At 38.7% G+C, this 21520-nt stretch overlaps 2 protein-coding genes across 21 annotated transcripts in view; both read right to left on the bottom strand.

Annotated features, from left to right (window-relative positions):
* wdsub1 (WD repeat, sterile alpha motif and U-box domain containing 1) overlaps positions 1–7902 on the bottom strand; it is a 30759-nt gene extending 22857 nt beyond the window's left edge. For 7 of the 8 annotated variants that reach the window (XR_013283161.1, XR_013283162.1, XR_013283160.1 and 4 more), the window contains exons 1-12: positions 7821–7902; positions 6548–6964; positions 6209–6396; positions 5974–6060; positions 5806–5899; positions 5495–5528; positions 4391–4431; positions 3802–3908; positions 3684–3701; positions 3473–3499; positions 2265–2444; positions 30–164 (exon numbers count right to left, since the gene is read on the bottom strand). Coding sequence is in view for 5 of the 8 variants with exons in the window: in XM_077518766.1 (XP_077374892.1) it covers positions 30–164; positions 2265–2444; positions 3473–3499; positions 3684–3701; positions 3802–3908; positions 4391–4431; positions 5495–5528; positions 5806–5899; positions 5974–6060; positions 6209–6396; positions 6548–6945 (1309 nt within the window). In the remaining 3 variants the exon portion in view is untranslated. The remainder of the gene's footprint in view (positions 1–29; positions 165–2264; positions 2445–3472; positions 3500–3683; positions 3702–3801; positions 3909–4390; positions 4432–5494; positions 5529–5805; positions 5900–5973; positions 6061–6208; positions 6397–6547; positions 6965–7820) is intronic. The other variant, XM_077518767.1, reaches the window with a different exon arrangement.
* A 1071-nt stretch (positions 7903–8973) lies between these two features.
* Positions 8974–21520, bottom strand: part of baz2ba (bromodomain adjacent to zinc finger domain, 2Ba) — a 112987-nt gene continuing 100440 nt past the window's right edge. For 8 of the 13 annotated variants that reach the window (XM_077518746.1, XM_077518749.1, XM_077518750.1 and 5 more), the window contains 10 exons: positions 19633–20402; positions 18384–18642; positions 17656–17811; positions 16555–16715; positions 15112–15440; positions 13205–13340; positions 12972–13118; positions 12450–12742; positions 10658–10801; positions 8974–10375 (listed from right to left, as the gene is read on the bottom strand). In XM_077518746.1, coding sequence (XP_077374872.1) covers positions 10219–10375; positions 10658–10801; positions 12450–12742; positions 12972–13118; positions 13205–13340; positions 15112–15440; positions 16555–16715; positions 17656–17811; positions 18384–18642; positions 19633–20402 — 2552 coding nt within the window. In that variant the 3' untranslated portion in view covers positions 8974–10218. The remainder of the gene's footprint in view (positions 10376–10657; positions 10802–12449; positions 12743–12971; positions 13119–13204; positions 13341–15111; positions 15441–16554; positions 16716–17655; positions 17812–18383; positions 18643–19632; positions 20403–21520) is intronic. The other 5 variants (XM_077518753.1, XM_077518759.1, XM_077518756.1 and 2 more) reach the window with 1 other exon arrangement.

The following is a 21520-nucleotide window of genomic DNA, read 5'->3' as shown; positions in this document are numbered from 1 at the left end:
GGTGAAATGTGTCCCTTGTTGTGGCTCACCAGCAGCGAGGACTGGTTCTCTCATCAACTCCCTGGTGATTGGACACAGGAACTCATCAGGAACACCTGAACACACCAACGCATTCTTCAGCTCCTCCACCTTCCTCAAGAGTTTGCTGCGCTGACCCACTGATTCTGCAGACACACACGCAGGCACATAGCCATTGTGTTCTCTCATTAAATGGGACTGTGAAGTGGAACAAGGTGGAGTGACAGCACACAAGAACATTGATGTCAGAATCAAGATTTGGAACATTTGCTCCCTGCGTGTTCAGCACTTGTCAGTGTTCTGTGGCCAACATGAGCATGGGTGAGTCACATGGAAGGCTGCACGACTGATGAACGTCTGCCCAAGTCACAGTTAAATACCAAGCAGCCACGTTTACATGTGCACTTAAGGAAAACGCTCTGCCAAACAGGGACAGCATTTTAAGATTCCTTTATTTTCTGTAATGCAATTTTAAAAAATGTCATACATTCTGGATTCACTTGGAAACACCTGGAGGTGATTCAAGTTAATTAGATGATTCAAGTGATTAGTTGAATAGCTTACTAAGTATACTTTTTTGAGATAGGATAAATATTTGAGTTTTGTTTAAGCTGTAAGCCATAATCAGCAATATTAGAATAATAAAAGGCTTGCAATATTTCAGTTGATTTGTAATGAATCCAGAATGTATGACATTTTTTTTATTGCATTACAGAAAATAAAGGACTTTATCATAACATTCTAATTTTCTGAGACAGTCCTGTAAGTCATAATCAAGCATGCAAGCACACTGACATTAATCTTGATATCAAGGATAGCAAATAAATGCTCAAATGGCTAGCCGTCATGTACTAGTAAGCTCATTGTCCACAATAGTAGGGCAACTTGACAAATGTGTGGTAAGTGGTAACGTGACATTATAAATGGGTAATTGTTAACTTTTAGTGCTCAATACAACTACTGTAGTATACAGTTTTACCTCACTTCCTACTAGTGAGCAGAAATGCCAAAAGTGAAAGGGCAAGAGAAGAAAACCATTACTAGTAAGACACAGTTGTATAGTAGCGCAGCATAGTCTGTGTACTAATGCAGTGACATGGCTTACAAATGAGGATGTATAGGAAGACTATTGAATAAATGCTCAAAGGGCTCTCCAAATAGGAAGACATTGTTGATTTGACTTCCAGTTTTGCTGAAAGAAGCCTCTTCATGTATTGCACTGGCTGAAGAATTTTTTTTTTCTGAGGGTTTGCGGTATGCTCCTCTGATTGTGAAAATAGACAGCAATATCCGATGCAACTTGGAGCTTGTGTAAAAGCAACGGGCTCTTGCCAAATACTTTGTGATGACAACAATGGCGCGGCAGCACAACAAACAATTGTTGTCAATTAAGTTAAAAATCTGATGTGCTTTTTAAAAAAAAAATACGGCTTCAGACCAAGAGGGACTAATGAGGAGAGCTCTTGCTTGGGAAACAGCAGTTTTTGGGATTGAGTTATATAGAGAAAAAAGTGCTCCAGATTAGTCAGAAGTGCTGAAGCCAAAAAGCTTTAATGCTTTTCCAGCATCCTCATCGTGTCACCGAGTAAAACCCACATTAACCTTCCTTTTACCTTGTTTTTCGACTGGCTGTGTAATTACCCAGACACGTTGTAGCCCAGACGGACACACACTGAACTCAGTGTAATCCTCTGTTTAACCTTCGGGGCGCATTTTCATTGCTGCAGCTTTATTCGGTTGCATGCAACTGTTTTTGATAAATCAAGCTGGATTTGACAGGACGGGCATTCTTCCATTGAAGTTCCATATTACTATTGTCTACATTTCAAATCCCTATCGTTCATCATGTACTAAACAAAAAATATATAATTAGTTACATTTTGTTTAGGGAATTAAAAAATAAAAAAATTAAAAAAACCAGCATCTGGATAAAACTTTATAGCCTTTTGATTTTAAGATCCTACATTTAGCCTGAAAAACATTTTTCGTTTATATATATATATATATATATATATATATATATATATATATATATATATATATATATATATATATATATATATATATGTATATATATATATATATATGTATATATATATATATATATATATATATATGTACTATACTTGGAAAACCTCTTTTTTAAATTTTATTTTACAAAAAGTGCAGTTCCCAGTGTCAGCAGCAACCAAAAACCCAGTATCGCTGACGACGTTGACTCTTTGCAAGCAGTAAGTGATTCCCACCTATGTGCAGTTCTGACAGCAGGGTCTCCTTAGTGAGCGCAAGCAGCTCGATCCCGTCAATGTTGTTGGTCCTGAATGTGTCCACCAGTCCCTCCAGCCCTTCCTCCAACAGCCACACGGACACATCCTCCTCTGACCAATCACTGACCAGCAGCTTGGACCGACCCGCTGATGTAGACGCTGAGAGGACATAGAAGAGTGACAGTTGAGTTTTTTTTCGCTCCCTTTTTATTTAAAAAGGCCAAATGTTATCTTGGAGCCCTGCTGACTATTGATTTCAAGAGGTGCAGCTTAAGTAGCTGGGACACTTTATGGATCCATCCTGAGAGCTTTCATTGACATTCTCATTGACAAAGGATAAAAGTATAAAGGTGGAGAGTGCTCATGTGCAACAGATGAAAAGCTGACATGCACTACCTCATACACTGACTGTAGACAAAAGCATTGGGGAGAAGTCAGGAGCATGTGCCTTTATGGACCTTGCTTTGTACACTGGGGCAAAGTTATACTGCGGCCTTTACCACTTGTCTTATATTAAATTAGTGAACCTACGCTTACCATGAGGGAGACATTCCAGACCCACCTGTGACAGCTGAAAATCCATGACAGACAGACTATATATTTTTTTTTATTTTTATACTGTATATAATTTTAATCGTACAAGAAAAAAAAAAAAAAAGACTCGTAAAAGAGGCAAAACGTGCCTGCTCTAAGACATTAATGTGTCACTTTCAGTTGAAGATTACTGTAACTGACACACAAAAAAAGCAAATTCAACATTGTATAGTTAAACACCAAAATGATGATTCATGATAGGTCAGAGACTGACCAAGTTAATCACCTGACATTAACCCAAAATATAGCATGCATTTTATATAGCATGCAACAGTTTGGTCAAGGCAATGGGTTTCAGGCTTGATACAGTTATTGTAAATAAGAGCTATGCCACCAAATACTAAATGTTATTCACCTAAAGTTCATTGGATCATGTTTGTTCCAATACTTTTGTTCACTTGTAAACTGGGTGGCTTTAAACAAAAGGTGATCTGTCCTGTTTAACACATTTAAGATGTAAATGTTATGAAATACAATTCTGAACTTTCGTCTCATAATTCTTTGCTCTGAAACAGTATACAACAAAAACAAAGGAATTGACCTTGACATTCCAATACTTTGGGATCACTGGTGTAACAAAAGCAACATCTTACCTTGACTTGCCATCACAGTGGACTCTTCTGGAAGATAGAGCATGTTAAAGGTAAATGATTAATAATAGCACATAAGACATTGACAAATTAAAATAAGATTGCATATTAAGCATGCATGACAGAGTGTTAAAATGTTACAAAATTTAGAGAATAGATCATTGAGAATAAATGAATACAATTTCATGGAACAAATATTAATGTTAAAGCTTACCAGTCAACGACTTCCCAGCTGTGGTGCAGCAAAGCAGGTATGAAAACAAATGAACAATGAAACAATGAAAAAGGGAAGAAAAGAAAAAATCATGATAAGGAGTTTGTATTGCTCGAACCATCGCCACTGCATCCATCTTCCACTCTCCATATGTTCACCGTCTTATCCATGGATCCTGTTGCAATTAGTGGTGAAGTTGGAGAGAAGGAACAGGCAGTCACATACCTGCGGCAGAGGATGGTCGTCATTGGAACTTTGCCTCTGTTTGCTCCTGAGCAACAGGCAAACTAAGCGTTGGCTATTTTCGCATATTGCGTATGGCAAAGAAAATGTTAGGACTGAATCTTTACATCTTTACATGGTCTAAAAGCTATTATCATATGTGCAATGAATTTGCTGTGGATTCATAAATATTGTGCAAGTGTACAGTGAGGTTCAATGCACTATTGCACTGTATATTAATTATACACTACAGTGAATACAATGTACATTTTACAATAGTTTGTCAATAATGTCTTCAGAAAAGTTGGTCAACATTTTTGTTTGAATTTTCAAATCAGGTGTAAGATTGATGTATATTACAGGAGAGACATAGTAACTACAGTTCACTCACAGATGGACCAAAAATAACAAATAATACAATTGGAATATATTTACATTTAATAATGATGCATTATCAAATCCACTCTATTAGCTTTGGGACCTACCGCTCATGTTGGTTCAATGTGTAAAGCAACACAGCATTTTTCTACAAAGTTAAAAAGAAAAACAATGCGTATTAATGAATACAGTGAGAGGCACCATAATGTATAAGTGAAAAAATAACATTTTCTTCTCACATATGTGACACAAAAATAAACCCTCTCACCTACAGGTGGCAGTAGCGATTCAAAAAGGAATTTTCTATTCAGTAGCTTTAACATTGGCAACTGGCCAGGGACGGACTTATTTACAAAGGCAGAGCCAATCAAATTTTTTGATCAATTAAATCAAGAAATGAAGTGTATGAGAGGATTTTGTTGTATGTGTGAGATTTATTTTGGCACGTGAGAGGCCCTGTGAGTATGAGCTAGAGTTATTTTATTTTTATTTTTTTGAGAAGTTTTTGGGGGGTCTGTAACATTTTTGGGGTGTAGTTAAGTTTTTTTTAATTTTATTTATTATTATTATTATTATTATTATTATCTCTTTGACTGCCGGGCGTTATAAAAACAAAACAAAAAAATCCACAGTGCCAGCTGCTTTTGAGCATTTTAACTCATCTTTCATGGCAAAAAGAATATTGTTTGCCTTTACTACATATACAATGTGGCTACGAAATGAAAGATCGCATTCCATTAATTGGAATTTTACTAATCATCATGAAACGTCTTTGGCAGTCAAAGAGTTATTATTATTATTATTATTATTATTGTTATTGTTATTATTATTATTTAGAGTTTTTGGTTATATGGAAGGAGGTTTTTCTGCCAGGTGTGAGAGGTTTTGGGTGTGTTTGAGCAGTTGCTTTGATGAGTGAGATTCAGATTGTGCTTGAGAGGTTCATAGTTTTGTTTATGAGATGTTGTGTGAGAGTTTTTTGTGTTTTGTGTGAGAGAAATCTGGTGTGTATGAGATTTTTGTTATGAATGTGCAAGTTTTAGGTGGTATTTTTGTTGTTGTTGTGTGAGAGATTTCTGTTTGTGAGCAAATTTGTTTTAGTGCGCATTAAGAGGTATGACGTGAGAGAGGTTTTAGGTGAGAATGAGAGGTAAATGTTATTTTTAGCCTATACAGCACCTCATGATGACCAACTTGAACATGGAACTCACTGTGTCATAGACTGTCACTGTTTTGTCCACAGAGCTGTGGGATTAAAAAAAAGAAAAAACAAAATGTTGAGTGACTTTCAGATGCTCAGAAATAAACTGATCCCTGTCTCCCTCCAGTGGTCATATTCTGAAAAGTCATTCTATTCAGCTTGTGACGTCTAGTGTAAATTATTAAACTACCCTGGAGATACAAATTCCATTATCATTGAGATTTCTCAAAAGGAGACCTGTGCCGTCTATACATTTATGAGATAGCTCAGAGGGGCCAAAAATGTTAAGAAAAAGAAAATTCTCCTCTCCTTCTTTCTTACCCGGAGACAAGCAGTTGTCCATCTGAGGAGTAAGCACATGTGAGTACTGGAGCTGACTGGCCAGTCAGTGTGTGCAGAAGTTGCATCCGAAAGGCTACAATTGAGAGAAAAGTCCTCATTGACAGACAAGAACTTTTGTGCTTTGTGAATTCTTTTGCTGCTGTTTACCTCCAGAACTCAGCTTGTTCATGGTCCAGATCTTCACGTGACTGTCCTGTCCACATGATGCCAAGTGGAACTGCACAAATTGACCGTCTGCAAACAATCAGAGTTTCAGAATTGAAGGGTCACTGATTGTGTAGTGGTTCATTCAGCTGACTACGTTTTAAACTTCCACTCCCTCTATCTCTGTTGCAACCCGCTGATGACAACATATAAACAAAATAATTAATTTGTCTCTGACCGCTGAGGATGCTGGGAGCGAAGGTGCAGCAGGTAACTCCGAGGTCGTGAGCGTTCTTCTCGGCATGGAGTTGATTCATATCCAGGTCCCACGCGCGGAGGTCCCCGTAGGTGGAGCCGGTGACAAACATCTGACCGCACGGGCTGAACGAGCAGGCCACCATTGTTGTGTCGCTCACGCAACCGGTCCTTCACAGACAGTAGACACGTTTACAACACTTCCACACTATTTGTCATATACTGTAAATCCATGTTTCTCTCTATCACAAATTTTCACCAATCGCTAGTGGGTCTGGAATAAATCTTTTGTGATAAAGGGGGTTTCAGAGTACTCACAAACCTGCGGAGCTGCTTCGATGGGAAATCCCAGAGAGCCAAAGAGCCATCAGATGCACCAGAGACCAGATGGGTGGAGTCTGGAGAGAGCACACAGATCCTAACGGGGCTGCGACCAGGATGCTGCAGGATGGCCTCAATCTCTCCGGTGACCATGGACCACACCAGCGTGGTGGCATCTGTGGAACACGAGGCAAGGAACTGTCCGCAAGGGCTGAAGCAGCAGCAGTGGACGCTGTACCCGTGTCCTTCCAGCGGTGAGAAGGCCAGCTCGGAGAAATCCCGGGTGTTGTACACCCGCACAGTCTTGTCTCCGGAGCATGTGGCTAACAGTTGCGCGGAGAACGCGCACCAGTTGACGTCATCTCGGTGGTCTTGTAAAGTACAAATCAGGGACACCATTTGGAGAAATGCTCCTACTCTGCCACAAAGAATGAGCACACAAACATTGAAGTTATTATTAGTATTTGCTTGCTTAGATGTGGTCCCCTTTACTTAAAAATAAAAATATCTAAATATTTTATTTCTGACATGCTCAAGGTCTAAAATGTCTTGAGACCACATGTGTTGTGAATTAGCACTATATAGAGAAAATTGATGTGACTAGTTGTACTAGTGCAAAATTAAATTATGCATCATTAGCAACACACATTCTCCAGGACCCTACTAGTAGCATCAACTAGTAGCAGTACCTGTCTTGCCTGATTAGTAACATGTTGTCCTACTAGTAAATTGCCAAAATTACCCTAATAGTGTCCAGAAATGCTATACAGTAGTGGTTAAACAACAATAAACCTATAAAGCCACACCGGTTTCTTGTGGTACCTATTTCACCCCATAGACACAGTCCTTCTACTACTGAGTTGGTTCAATTTTACTAGCGAAGACAAATGTACTTTGGACGAGATGTCAAGGATTGATGATTGTACTTGACAGATGGATACGAAGCAAGATTAGCGGGTACTACATTACCCTAGCAAGTGTGTGAATTTGAGTATACAGTATCTGTATTTTCCTTTAATAATAGCGGACAACTGATGTAACAATTTAGAAATAAACGTAATTTATAAATAAACTTGAAAGCTGAGAAATATACTGTACAGAAATGCTGCTTGTTGAAGCCAAGATAACGGAAGCTAATGATACACGGAAGCCAATTTGTGTCTTCGTGTAGCCGTCAATACATGTACAACAGCTCTTCAAAAATGAATACATTTGAACAATTTGGAGAAGTAAAAAACAAAAAAGAAGACAAAATAAAAAATAACTGAAATTACCGTTTTTCCTACGCGCTTTTGGCTGCGAGTTGGTACCGTTTACTTCCTGTTTACAGCTCACAGTGACGTTCCAAAATGTCGTCAGTTTTTTTTTTTTTTTTTTTTTAATTTTATTTGCAACACATAGAAATACACAAATAATCATTCTTAGCGATTCCAGACCAATGATTGAAACACATGTTGACGTCGTCACTAAAATGGAAAGCATAACACCGGAAATACACAGGCGAATGTTACTGTTACTTGTAAAAGTACTGATTCACTCGTGTACTTCAGTAAAAGTAAAAAAGTAGTCTGTGTGTGTTTTGCAATGGCACGATGGGGTTGGGGACTGATTTCTTTTAATTTTAATTTATTTTATTAAGTAATTTATGTTTGGGCTTAGTAGTAGTGAGACTTGTTTTTGTTTTTCAGTTTTTTTTTTTTTGTTTCTCAGAATTCTGGGTACAGTAATTTTTTTGTTTTTCAGAGTTTTTGGAGGTATTTTTTTTTCTTTTTTCTTTTTTTTCCCTCAGAACTGTTTGCTCTTCTGAGTTTTTTTTCCAAGTTTTTTTTCCTGAGTATTTTTTTTCTTTTTCTGAATATATCTGGAAATAACATATGTTCAAAAAAGCAAAGCCAAAAAATAACTATAAACTATAAATTTATAATTATTTACTATAAAAGGAATGCAATCCACTTTTTTAAAGTGGTTGCCTTGTTGGCCTACTGAGAAACCTGGGACTGTTCTTGCTTTACTGCTGTGAACAGAGTAACAAAAAATGAAAGTTTCTTTAGCTACTTTAAAATTAGCTAATGGTGACTGCAGTACACCTTAGTTGTGTTTCTAGGTATAAATTCTGTATCGATTTGGGACTTCACTCATGGAAAGTGAGCAGTAATGCAAAATGACATATGGGTGGGGGTGAGGGACGGGGGTCCTGGATGAGTTGAGCATTTTGGAACGGTCTGTTGAGTCAAACAAAAAAAAAAATAAAAAAAAATAAAAAAACAAAAAACAAAAAAAAACTTCATTATGTCCGATAAATTTAATGTAGATTTGTGGAATATTAATTTTGGTGAAGAACAACAATGCACTTTGTCCCATTGACACAATTTGCATTATCGGTGTTGTGTGCAGGAAAACAATATTCAAAAGAAAACGAGTTCAAGATTGTACGTTGAAAAACATCCTTTTAATAGGTCCGTGCCACACACTAGTGAAAAATAAAGCTCCTACAAAAGAATGATACTTTTATTCCACATTATCTTAAATAAAGTAACTTCAAGTACTTTTGACTTGGTACAAAAAAATCTAGCTGCCTCCATCAGGCCACAACACACAGCAAGGTTCAACACAGTGGTTACAAATGGCCTTTAGGTCCTCTGGCAGATGGTGAGGAAATGCGTCACGGAAGCATCACTCTATGCTTGTTCCTTTTCACTTTTCGACGGCGAGGAATGATGTCTGTGTCATTGTCCAACTTTGGAGGCCTTGTTGGATTGAAATTAAAAAACAAAAACATGTCATCAAAACAAACAAAAGCAAAAAACAATAACATCCCCTACATGCCCCTGTTGGAAGGGTAGGCACTACCAAGATTAAGGATACCACAGTGTTTGCAGAGGATATGTATATACTGTACAAACAATATTTATCATGTTTTCATCACGTTCACTAAAATAGAATGCTACAATCATTCTAAGGCATAAACAATATCTTAATATTCTTAAACCATTTGTACACATCGTTTCAAACAAGACAAAATATTGACATTAATAAACAGTATATACACATGAATCACCGTTGTCTAACTGTCCCTCTGCTGTTCCTGTGAATAAATGCAGTTTGAACAAGTGAAGACAGTGACATCCAAAGCACAGAACAGTGTAAACAGATTTTTTTCTTGGCTTTGTTTGATATTTGGGTGGGAAAAAAAATTAGAACACAGACACATTCCTTTTTTCGATTCAAAGCAGTTAACGCCGAGTCTTCCTTTTCATAGAAAATGAAGTGGACCTTGATTCATAAATAATTATTACAAAATTAAATACATTCACTATAATACGATTAAATAACAAAAGAAAGTATATTTACAGGTAGTGGAAAGTATAATAGCGCAGACACATCAGTGAGGATTCATTCAGTGCAGTGTTCTGACAAAGGGAGTGGTATTGCACTACAGTACCCCATTTCTCTGCGAGTCTTTGGGGTTTTGGATCCCTGTTGTAATAAATCCAGCGCAGTTCGTGTAACAACTCGGATTTCAAGGTGGCATCGATCTCTCCTGCTGGCAAAGCCACATTCTACCCCAAAGAATGAAATTAAAACCTGGTGCCCCGATATGAAAAGTAGAATGGGTTTAATGAGGATGAGGAGAAAAGGTTGATTTTTTTTTTATTTTTTTTAACTTTGAATTTAGTTAGTTTGTTTCAGAAGCTCAGTCCAACGCTTCTCAAAGAACTTCCTCATGTTATGACCGGCTCGACCAATGTCGGAATTGTCCTCGTTGAACTTTTCGCAGTTGTCAAACACCAAATTGACGTCAATGATGAAAGTCTCCAAGTTTTGATACCTATGATCACACAAACACAGAACAGTATGAGGCAAAGGGAAAATACGGAACAAACGAGACAGACATTTATGTTGAAGGTAGAATTAGTGTACTGTAGAAATTTAGAATGTGAAATGTGGAAGGAGGAGGTAAATACATGTAAAAAATATTTTATTGTGAAAATACAGGAATTTATAAAATACTGCACAATGTCGAGAATTTTGTGACAATTTCTGAATTTAAATGGTTGTTACATAGTTGCAACTTTTGCGATTGTGGTGGAAAATAACATGGGAAACTCACTGGCTGCTGACAAGCTTCTCACGTATGGTGGAGAAATCCATAGGCTTCTTGATGACCTTCTTATAGCCAGGGACTGACTTGAGGTTGACAGGCGTGAGGAACGGCCAGGCGTCATGATGCCGTTCCAACTCAGCAAGGAGAACCCTATAGTCAACACACACGTTATAACAGACGTTAATTTTCAATGCCATTGTACTTTCAGTGTTTGGGCTCTGTCTCATGTCTCCCTTTGTGTCCATCATGCTTCCTTTTTATTTAAAACAAACAAAAAACAAAAAAACACTTTTGCTGTATTAGCACATTTTATATAATATTTTAAGATAGGGGTCACCAACCCCCAGAGGCCACGAGTCCCCTGCAGAGTTAATATAGTTTGGACATTTTCATTTTAGTTACGGTAGTTTTGATTTCGTTTTGAGTTAGTTTTAATTAGTTTTCAGGGTGGTTCTGTTAGTTTTTAGTTATATTTAAAAAAAAAAAAATGCTTAGTTTTAGATTAGGTTTAGTCATTGTGTATTACTTGTGTGCAATATTTAAAAAAAACACCAGAGTAAAATGAAAAACAAAGTATTGGATTTTTTACCTAGTGTTGCATTTTGGTTGAGTTAAATGGAAAAAACAGGCAAACCGAGCCATTGGAGCCAAAAGTCAAGCATGCAAAATTGTTAACGACATCACCTGAAGGTGCTTTTCTATTGGCTGCTGCGCGATGACATCATTTCTGAGTGACACACTTCCAAATGTCTTTATTCTGGTTAATATAAAAATAAACCTAAAAATAAATCTATAAATATAAATCACATTTAAAATCACCCCCAAAGGCTCATGCATTACATTAATTACCAAAGACTAAAACGAAGGACATTTTCGCTATAATTATAGTTCGCTTTAGTTAGTTTCGTTAAAGAAATTGTTTTTTGAATTTTAGTTTTATTTTTTTCTCTAGTTTTCGTTAACTAAAATATTGGTCCCCTGCAAGATGGTTCGAAAACTTCCTTGTTGCTTGCTAATCTAAAAAGAAATTGGTTCAATTACCAGCTGTTCCTTTTAATTCACACTTGCATTGGTGTAAATATGGAAATAACATTTGTAAACATATTATTTTCCCAATGAAATTTTCATGACGAAAGAGAGAATTTGTTATTTAAGGTTGTATCAAAGCAGTAGCCCTTCACATTAATCAGTACCCTAAAAGTAGCTCTGAAATTTCAGTGCCCTCTGCTGGCAGAAAAAAAGTACCCAATTGTAGGAAATACATTAGTACAGCGGTTCCAAGAATGACCACCAACGGGAATGCCATTAATCTGTACCGGCTTAAACCCTCACATGAGAAGAAGAGAGGAAAAAAAAAAAAAAAAAAACACTTTAGAAGCAAAGAATAATCTTAAAGCTGAACTTTTTTTCAATAACTGTTTGTTGTTCTGCCAAATGTTGCACACAGATAATTGAAGTAACTGAAAATTGGCCAAACTACCGTAGTACTTTATATCATGCAAGCCCTTCACTCAAAGTTCAAAGCACCACTGCAAGTGAGAATATATACCAATGTTATTTTAAGGTTGTTTCCAACCTGCGCATTGTGCAAAGAAATTGGAATTTGAAGGACTGAAATATAGAATTGAACAGAATATGTTATATTCAGGACTAGAGCGGCTGATAGTAGCAGAAGCAATAAACATGAAAAAAAAATAAAAATCCAAAGACCATTTTTGGCCCTGAATAAGCTAAAAAATGTAGGGAAATTAAACAAGGGTTAATTAAAAGAGTCATGAATGATGACTAAAGCCCATACCTGCATAAACCCAAGTCCCTGTTGTTGTCTCTAGCAGTCTTAGCTCTTTTGACACATGAAGGACTCTCCTGATTTGGTCCCGGCAGAGCAGTTAAGCCCTCCTCACTTTTCCTGTTGCGACTGCTGTCTTTTGAGCTTTTCTTGGGCGTGCTGGTCGGGTCGTCCTCAGACAAGTCGCCGTTTCCGGCATGCTTTCCGTTCTTCTTGGCCTCGCCACCTTTCTTGCTTGCGCCCACGCTGGATGCTACTGGTTTGCATGGAGGTTTCTTGCTTTTGGGAGTTGGGCCACTTGCCTGGATCGAGGAAGAAGCAACAACTTTTGAGACTTACGTAGTTTCATTACGCCTTCCACTACTTTATGTACACTAGTTGGACAACATGTTACTAGTGAAGCAAAACTGTTTTACTGAAGTGTGTATATGTGAACTAGTCAAATTGTCTAATTTATCTAGCTGGAGATTCAACTAGGAGGCTGTAAGTGGTACATTTACTAGTGAGGACACATACAAGGAAGGACGATACCTTAGTTATGCAGGCCGGGCAGTACCAATCCCCTTCAGGAATGCTGGTGATTTTGGGTTTGTGACAGTAAGTGTGGCAGCCTTTGTCGCAGCCGTCACAAAGTAGCAGGAGGTCCTCGTTGTCTCCCTTCCTGCACATCTGACAATACTGAACAACAAAAGCGTCCGTTAAATGCAAATGCACACCTTCTGGATCGATCAGCGGAATTCTGCATTGTCAGTACTTCTGCTCACCACTTTCATGATGGAGCGCTCCCAGGCGATGGATTTCTGCAGCTGCTGGATACACATGGCTAGCTGGGCGGCACTGCGCACTTCGGTCAGGGCCTTCCTCCACACCTTCATACCGTGGGCCACCTCCTCTTCGCCACTGTTACCAGATAATACCCAATGGCGACAATGAGAAATGCGACACACAACAGTACACAGATACTCTGCATAATAAATATGGTTGTTTACAAGAACATGGCAAAACATCAGTTCAACCAGGCACCAACAAGACAGCAGAACCCAGCTGGACAAGCATAACATTGTGGGAGTGTGCCACATCGGGAAGAGGTTACACCGACTTTGTCACATTCATGCAGAAAAGAGTGACTGGGTAAAACCTGCGTAAGTGTATGCGAGAGAGTAGTAGACCAAAGCCAAAGTTACTGATGCACAACACCATGCAGATGACTGTAGAAAACACACAATGCCTTCACAGGAAATACCACTTCCCCTTGGGAAAAAAATGCACAAAATTAATGAAGAAAAAAAAGTGACAAGCCACCATAAACAGTCCGCTGTGAAAGCATCCAAGACTGTGAGGGGTCGTCATGGACGTCATTCAGGATAACCTCTCACGCAAACAACTGATGCCACTCAAACGCATGACTCCAACACTCTCATGCCCCACTACTGAAATGAATATTTCAGTATATGTGTGTATTTGAATATGATGTGTGAGAGAGTTTAAGTAGCGTGGGTGAGCGTTTCAATGGTGTGTATGAGAGCCGTTTCATTTTGCAGGAGAGGGAAAATGTGTGAGAGAAAGATTTAGTAGAGTGCATGAGAGCTTTTGAGTATTGTGTATAACAGTGGATTAAGTAGTGTGTGAGAGAAGTGGAGTTGTGTATATGAGCGGGGAAAAATGTGTGACAGTGCCTCAGTGTGAATGAGAGCGTTTTAGTATGAGCGATTGAAAAAAATTGTGTTAGTGTTTCAGCAGTTGCGTGGGAGCATTCCAGAAGTGCATTTGAAATGTATTAGTGTGTTGTGTGAGAGTTTAATTACTGAGCTTGATAACATTTCAGTTTTGTGTGTGAGAGTGGGTAAGTGTGAGAGACTTTCAGTCTGTATGCAAGTGGTTTAGTGTTCTGTTAGTGGAAAAAAATTTCAGCAGTAAGTGAGAGAAATAGAGAATGTTTCAGTAGTATGGCTGAGAGCATACCCGTTGTGTGTATGAGAGCATTTTAGCAAAACGAAAAGTGTGAGAGCCTTTCAAGCAGTGAGCGATAAAATTTTAGCAAATGTGAGCATATGTTATGTATTGTGAGAGTGTTTCAGTAGTATGAATGTGAGTTGGTTTTCAGTGTGAGAGCTTTTCAGTGTGAGAGTAGTTTAGTAGTCTAATGCAAGTGAAAATTTCACAAGTGTACAAGAGAGAGTTTCAGTTGTATGTATGAGAGCATTTTAATTGAACGAAGTGTGAGAGCCTTTCTAAAGTGTGCAAGAGGACTTCTCAGAGGTGTGGTTAGTGTTTCAGTAGTGTTGACTAGTCTTTTACTAGTGAGTGGAAACATTTTAACAAGTGTGAGGACATCAGTGGAGTGTGGGAGCATTTTAGGGGCATGAATATGAGTTTTTCAGTAGTCTGTCTTCAGAAGTGAATGTGAGCAAAAAATAGTATCAGTAGTGTGTGAGACTAGACAAAAATTGTCACAAAACATATGAGCAGTTCAGTAGAGAGCATGAGAGTGTTTCTGTAGGAGCATTTGTCATATGTGTGTTAAGTGAGAGGTAACGGCAAATGACAAGCCCGACGTCCCCTCATCCAATACCCTGAACTTTGGACTCATATGAGAAAGCACAGACAGACAGAGGAGAGGGTCTTAAGGTGAGAGCGGGCGGGGGAGCTTTCGGTTGGAGAGATGACCTACCCTTCCCTGTCAGCACTAGCGGATGGTGCGGGGGCAGGGACAGTGACCGTACCCACATTATCCAGCCTGATCTGAATCGTGGTACCTAAGGGGCTCCTCAGGTACCTTCTCTCGATGTTGCGCTCCAGATTGGCCAGACGGGTCACTGCTATGTCCAGGGGGTTGTCTGGGTGACGCATCACCCCGCCCTTCTCCCCCCGCTCCTCGGGATGATCCTTGCCATCTCCCCCGTTTGACGATGAGGACGCTGGGCCCGATCTGGTGAGGGGCTTGTGCTCGTAATACACCAGATCTTCCCTCTCGGACTGAGGATCGGGATGGGTCCAGCCCTGGTGGAGGAAATCGGGACGCTCACTAGTGAGTATTAACGACAGCTGTTTGCAGGACAACATACAAAGTTGGGGCTCTTCAACCAAATTCTCATGTATCTTTAAATGTCATTGTTTTGTCTTGTTCTATTATGTAAGTGCATTGCTGCCACACCAGGAAAAAAAAAGTGCAGTATATTGTAATGATGTGATTAAAATGTCATAGATTTCATATTTCAACACATTCTGAGTTATCAGGTTTTAATGTGATTATTTTAACATTTCAATATGATCATTTCTGTTTTATGAATACCTCAAACTTATAACATGATAAATATTAATTTAAAACATGAAACTTGAAAACGTATGTTAAAATATGAATTTTCACATTTTTTGTCAAACTAGTCACGTTAAAACTGAAACATCCCATTATTACGTGGCAACTTACCATGTTCAAATGTGAAATTTGGCACTTTATTGCGAGTAATGAAACTTGTCCCATTAAAATCACAAAACTTAATCACATTACACATGAAAACCTATCACGTTAAAATGTGATCATTTTCAATTTGCATATACTATATATGTTAATATTTAATTTTAGATAATTTTCAGGTTTTAAATTATTACATGAAAACTTGTTACAACGTGATCATTTTCACGTTTTAAGCGAAACCATCACATTACATGATAAACTTTACAACGTAATATTTAAACCAGATCATTTTCCTGTTTTCACGTGGTTTCGTATTACGACATGAAAATGAACATATTAAAAACCTGATAACTGAAAAATTACACATTTTTAATTTGAAATTCATCGCGTTATGGGATAATGGACTTTTTGTCAGGTGTGCCAGCAAACTCGGTTTGACTTCTAGTTCACGTCCCTGGCGGTGTCCTTTTGTGTCTTACAAATCTAAGTTACTAGCTATGCAACTATGCTGTTCTATAATACGGGACCAAAAAAATAAAAAATAACATAAAAAACCAAGAAAATTAAGCTGAAAAAAAGATGACACATACCTATAAAGGGCTCTGCAGTTTTGTCAAACTAAATATAGTATGTTAAAATATGCAACATATCACCTTAAAATATGATATAGATTTCTATTTTTCTGGTGTATCAGCATACCTTGACCTGCAGGCTGGCGGCAGTAACCTTCCTCTCGAGTTCCTCCACCTGCTGGAGCACGGCAATGTCCATCTCCATGGCCTGCTCCTCCACACACCAGCCTCGTACAGACTCCACACTGACCTGGCTCTCCTCAAGCTCCCGCAGCTCGATCATCGCCACTAGATGGATGATGTGAGATGTAGACGTCCATCAACAAAATGGAATTTCATGATATCAACTTCCTGTTCATTTTTACAGCACTTTTTTGAATCTAGTTAGTTGTTTTGGGGTTTATAATTACCATGATACCTGTTCATTTTTATTGGATGATAGCATTAAGCTAGCAAAGCATTAAGCTAGCAGACTTTTGTTGATTGAAAATTGTACAATTTAAATATAGATGTGCCTTTAGATATAAGATTATTTCATTGAACATGCTTGTTACAGTACTCAAAAGGGCATTATCTCAAATCATGTTTCCTGATTGAAATAAATGGAAATATCATACTTCAGCCTTCCAAAACACACTGAGCACACTCTATAATGTTATACTGTATATTATAAAATTATACAGCAATGTCAAAATAACCCTCTTATGAGGGCAGTATGATGGGCATATATACTGCACAGAGACTTTAATATTAATCATTCTTGGCAGAGGATAAAGAATATTACCTGTGATTAGCATTATATGGTCTCTCTACATATAGCATGCGTGGAAAAAAAACCCGGAAGGTTCCATCGTGTGAACCTTCGACTTTGTTTTGCTTGTTTGTTTTCCAACTTTGCCAAAAAAAAAAATAAAAGGACGAGCACAGTACGTTGAAGCGCAACGTTGAAAAGTATTTGAAAGGAATCCCAGTTTTCATTCATTTCCATACATGCAGCAAAGTTTATGTTCACATATCCATTGCTTAATGGAGAACAATAGCTCCACATACAGTACAGTAGATGCTAATTGTTTCTTTGTTTGCTTATGGTGTTTCCTATTGTATGGTAGCATTCAGGTAGGGCAGGGTATGCCACCGTAAAATGTTTAATTCACTTCGATTTTATTTATAACTGGGCGTGCCCAAGAAATAGCTTGCAACAAGCACATTACTGTTTTGCAGCACTTACCGTCCTTGTGTTTAACGCAAACTTGGGGGATGATCTCGATATATTTCTGCACCTGCCTCTGGAGGCCTTTCTCCCTGATACCTCGGCTGTGGAGAGCAGCAACCAGCGCTCGCAGCTCCTCAATGTCAGATATACGCCACCAACCCGTCAACATGTCTACAGGACATTAACACAAGCTGGATGTAAGTAAGAACATACTAAATTTACCACAAAACACATTTTCATGTGACTATACAGAAATGTTGCCCCTAATCCCTTGTTTGTGTGACTGCACATTTTTCATACATCAACCCTTCTGGATAATTATTATTTATTCCAAGTATTTCCCATGGTGAGAATCCACACACTAGTCATGTAATCAGACAATCATCCAAATCAGTGTTTTCATAATTGGTCATAATCAGACAAATCCAATTTAACACATTCAGATGTTTCAGTCTCAATCAGATCAGGTCGTAATCTGTCATGCTTATGTAGGATCTTATTGTGTGTTCGGTTTCCTTGGATCAGCTTTTATTATATTTGCTAATATTCAGAGATGGGTACCAGACTAGTGACTGCAAATTGGCCAATAATGTCATTATTCGCCCTGATTGGTCTTCGCTCTTTATGAAGATCATATAATGCAAGTCAGACTGCTTTAATAGAGCGACTTGGGAATTGACTTCGGTCTGAAACTTTCACGTGGTGCACTTTGTTATATTTTTTCGAGATAGTCAGATTCTTACCCTCTGGAATAGGCCGAGGTGTGTGGTGGTCAAGAGATTTTGGAATCTCCACGGCAGCAGGAGGAGAGGGTATGGAGGAACTTTTCTCAATGCGAGGTAGAGGTGATTCGCTCTTACTGGACACACTTGCTGCTGTGTTGCCCTCTACAGAGTGACCCAGCATGGGACTGGGGCTGCTGCACAGGGGCAAGCTGGGACTCATCATGCCACTCGACCAGCTCCCCAAAGACACTCCTAGTAATGAAACGCCAGACTTTGCCTGAGAAGAAAACACAAGGGAGGATTGTGGATTACACCCACACAGAAATACAATTCAGATAATTTACTGCTTCTTTTAGTCAGGATTATTGCCAACCATTTACAAGTTCCTGATCGTGAGCCAACCTTCAGTATTGTAAATTACTGATTTATTTAAATTTATTCCCAAAAATTCATGTTCACGCCCTTGTAAAGATTAAACTTGGGAATTTGCCAGAAGTTTGCAATCCTACTCTTAGACATTGCTGCCATCTAGGGGCTTGCACAGCACATAACATTTTAAAAACTGTCCCAACTGCAGTGACTTTATGAGTCAATAACAAATTGTACAACATTTTCTTTATTATATAATTCTATATTTTATGCTTAATGTGATGAAAAGGAGTGGGATGGGTCAAACATTTTAAAAACTGGTTTCATATGTTTTTATAGTGAAGATTTTCACTGAACGTGGGGGATTCGATTCCAATTAGTAGAAAACTATACGGACGTTCACTAATACTATACTTGCATGGAATCTGATCATTTCTAAAATACCTAAATAGTAAATACCCAAAATATTTTCACCCGGCATCTCTTTTAAAGTGCCTCGTTGTTGGCTGAGTGCACGCTTATCACGCATAGAAAGGCGAAAGAAAAAAGAAGTCTGATTTCACAGCCAATATGCGGAGGGCTTTGCGCCGGCATGACCACTTTAGAGCGCCTCGTTGTTGCGACATGGAAAAAAACGTGATGATCCATTCAAGTCACTCTATCGTGAATATATATTTGATTTTCTTAAATCGTAGCTTGTGGTATTTGACAGTTGAGCAGCATGTGGTTTCAAGGCATTCAGTGAGTGCAGAGACAACAGCTTGATTTTTCACCATAATAATTCAAATTGGGCATGTTTGTGAACGATACTTCTTTGTGGTGCGTCAAATTTAAAAGTTTTCTTTTCATTTTAAGAGCCAACCTTCAATTTTGTAAACGAATGATTTAGTGGCCTTACCTGCAGTGCTGAGAGAGGGTAGGTGAGGAGGCCAGCAGGGTGGTGTGGGCTAACCGAGGCCGACGCCGCAGAAGGAGTGAGAGGGAGTGCAGGTGAGGCTGGAGGAGATCTGGGCTTGCTGGGTGTAGACGACGCCTGGGGAGCGGCATCAAGGGCCCCGGGAGGGGTCGTCGTAAGGGAGGAAAGGTCGCAGGGGTTACGAGGGAGCAGGCTAAACCAGTGCCCGCTCCTCTCTGTCAGAACCCGAAGCAGCTGGTCGTTGGGTTGGAGGGAGAGTTGTTGGGATGGAGTTGGGGAAGAGGCGGGAGGAGTGTCCCCCGGGCTTTCACGCTTGGCCGGCAGGCACCGGGCCGACAGGGAGGTCGAGATCGGGACGGGGGCATTTGAAGTGTCATGACCGACAATCACAGCCGTTTTCGCCACTGCCGGCTCTGAGGTATTGTGAGACGGGGAGTATGACAACACGCTAGCTGTGGCAATAGGATTCTGTCGGTTGCTCCCCTGGTCCTCCACCTTCATCACAGTTTCTCTAGGAGCATCTGGACAAAGTTGAGACACGTAGCCTTGTTGTTGGTAGAAGGTGGTTGGAGAGTCCTTCCTCTCTTGGTGCTCGGGTTCCTCTTCCTTGTTTTGTTGCAAGCCATGTGGGAGGCCAGAACATGAGGCAGGTTTGTCCTTCTCCATTTCAATCTCCAGAGGTTCATCTTTGACCTGGACTTCCTCTGCTGCTCTTCTCCGCCTCTGTCGCTCCTCCTCAAGTTCCTCTGGAGCTGAATGCAAATAAGACATTATTCACAAGTCTTGGAATTGTAAATTTACTCTCAGGGTTCTATGTTGGCCATTTGTGTCCAACTTGCATTCTCTTTTGGAACCATTTTAGCTGTTTTAATGCAAATGTAATTAAGCAGCCCGAGTGGGGATTTTAGCCAGATTTTCTCATTTTAAACTTTTTTTCTCTTTCAATAAATCAGCAATCAAATTGTATCGGTTAACATGATTGTGGCTACCTTTTTTGCCAAATGAAACCCATGAAAACGCAATATTAAAATGCATTTCCTATTTACAGGACTAAGAGGACAGAGTAAGACAACTTGTGCAAAATGGTTTTCACTATAGTGAACACTTGTAATTATAGTTTTGAAATTGCTACCAGTTTACATATTTATCCACCTTACCAATTTTCACTTTTAGACATAAGTGTAATTTCAGGTTCCATGGGCTGTAAATATGGAATAAAAAGAACTAGAAAGAAAAAAAAATGCTAAATCATACTAACGAGAGAATGTACAAAGTGATAATGACATTATCTTTTAATAATGAGATACCAAGTAAAAAAAATCACAAGATATGATCTCATAATAATAATAATAATGAGACCATATCCTATAATTGTGACTTTGGTCAACCACTAATAACAAAGGTGTTGTCATTTTATATTGTAGTAATTATTGTGTCATTATGAATTATCATGACAAAATGTGGTAAAATACTCTGACTTCAAATACAAAATATATTACATTTGTTTTTGTGTGTGTGTGTGTGTGTGTGTGTGTGTGTGTGTGTGTGTGTGTATGTATGTATGTATGGATGCATGTATGTATGATTATTTTTTTGGTAATTGGTGGATATGGGGTGCCATAGTAGAAAGACTAGCAATATAAGAAAAACAGTGGTACTGAGAATATCTGAAAATGCCATTTTTGGTTCTTTCCAAACTGCACATCATTCAAACAAATAAATTTCCAGGTTAAAAATACCTGAAAATGTATTTATTTATTTATGCAGTGAGAGAAACAAAGAATCTAACACTTGAACTCATGACGAATTTGTGTTAGTCTGTGGCCAAAAATGACCACAAACAAGCAGAAATGGTAGCAAAATCCACAAA

Source organism: Festucalex cinctus, chromosome 4, assembly GCF_051991245.1.
Source record: "Festucalex cinctus isolate MCC-2025b chromosome 4, RoL_Fcin_1.0, whole genome shotgun sequence".
Classification (NCBI taxonomy): domain Eukaryota; kingdom Metazoa; phylum Chordata; class Actinopteri; order Syngnathiformes; family Syngnathidae; genus Festucalex; species Festucalex cinctus.
Note: the sequence above shows the minus strand (reverse complement) of the source record. Positions and strands in the feature narration are given on the sequence as shown.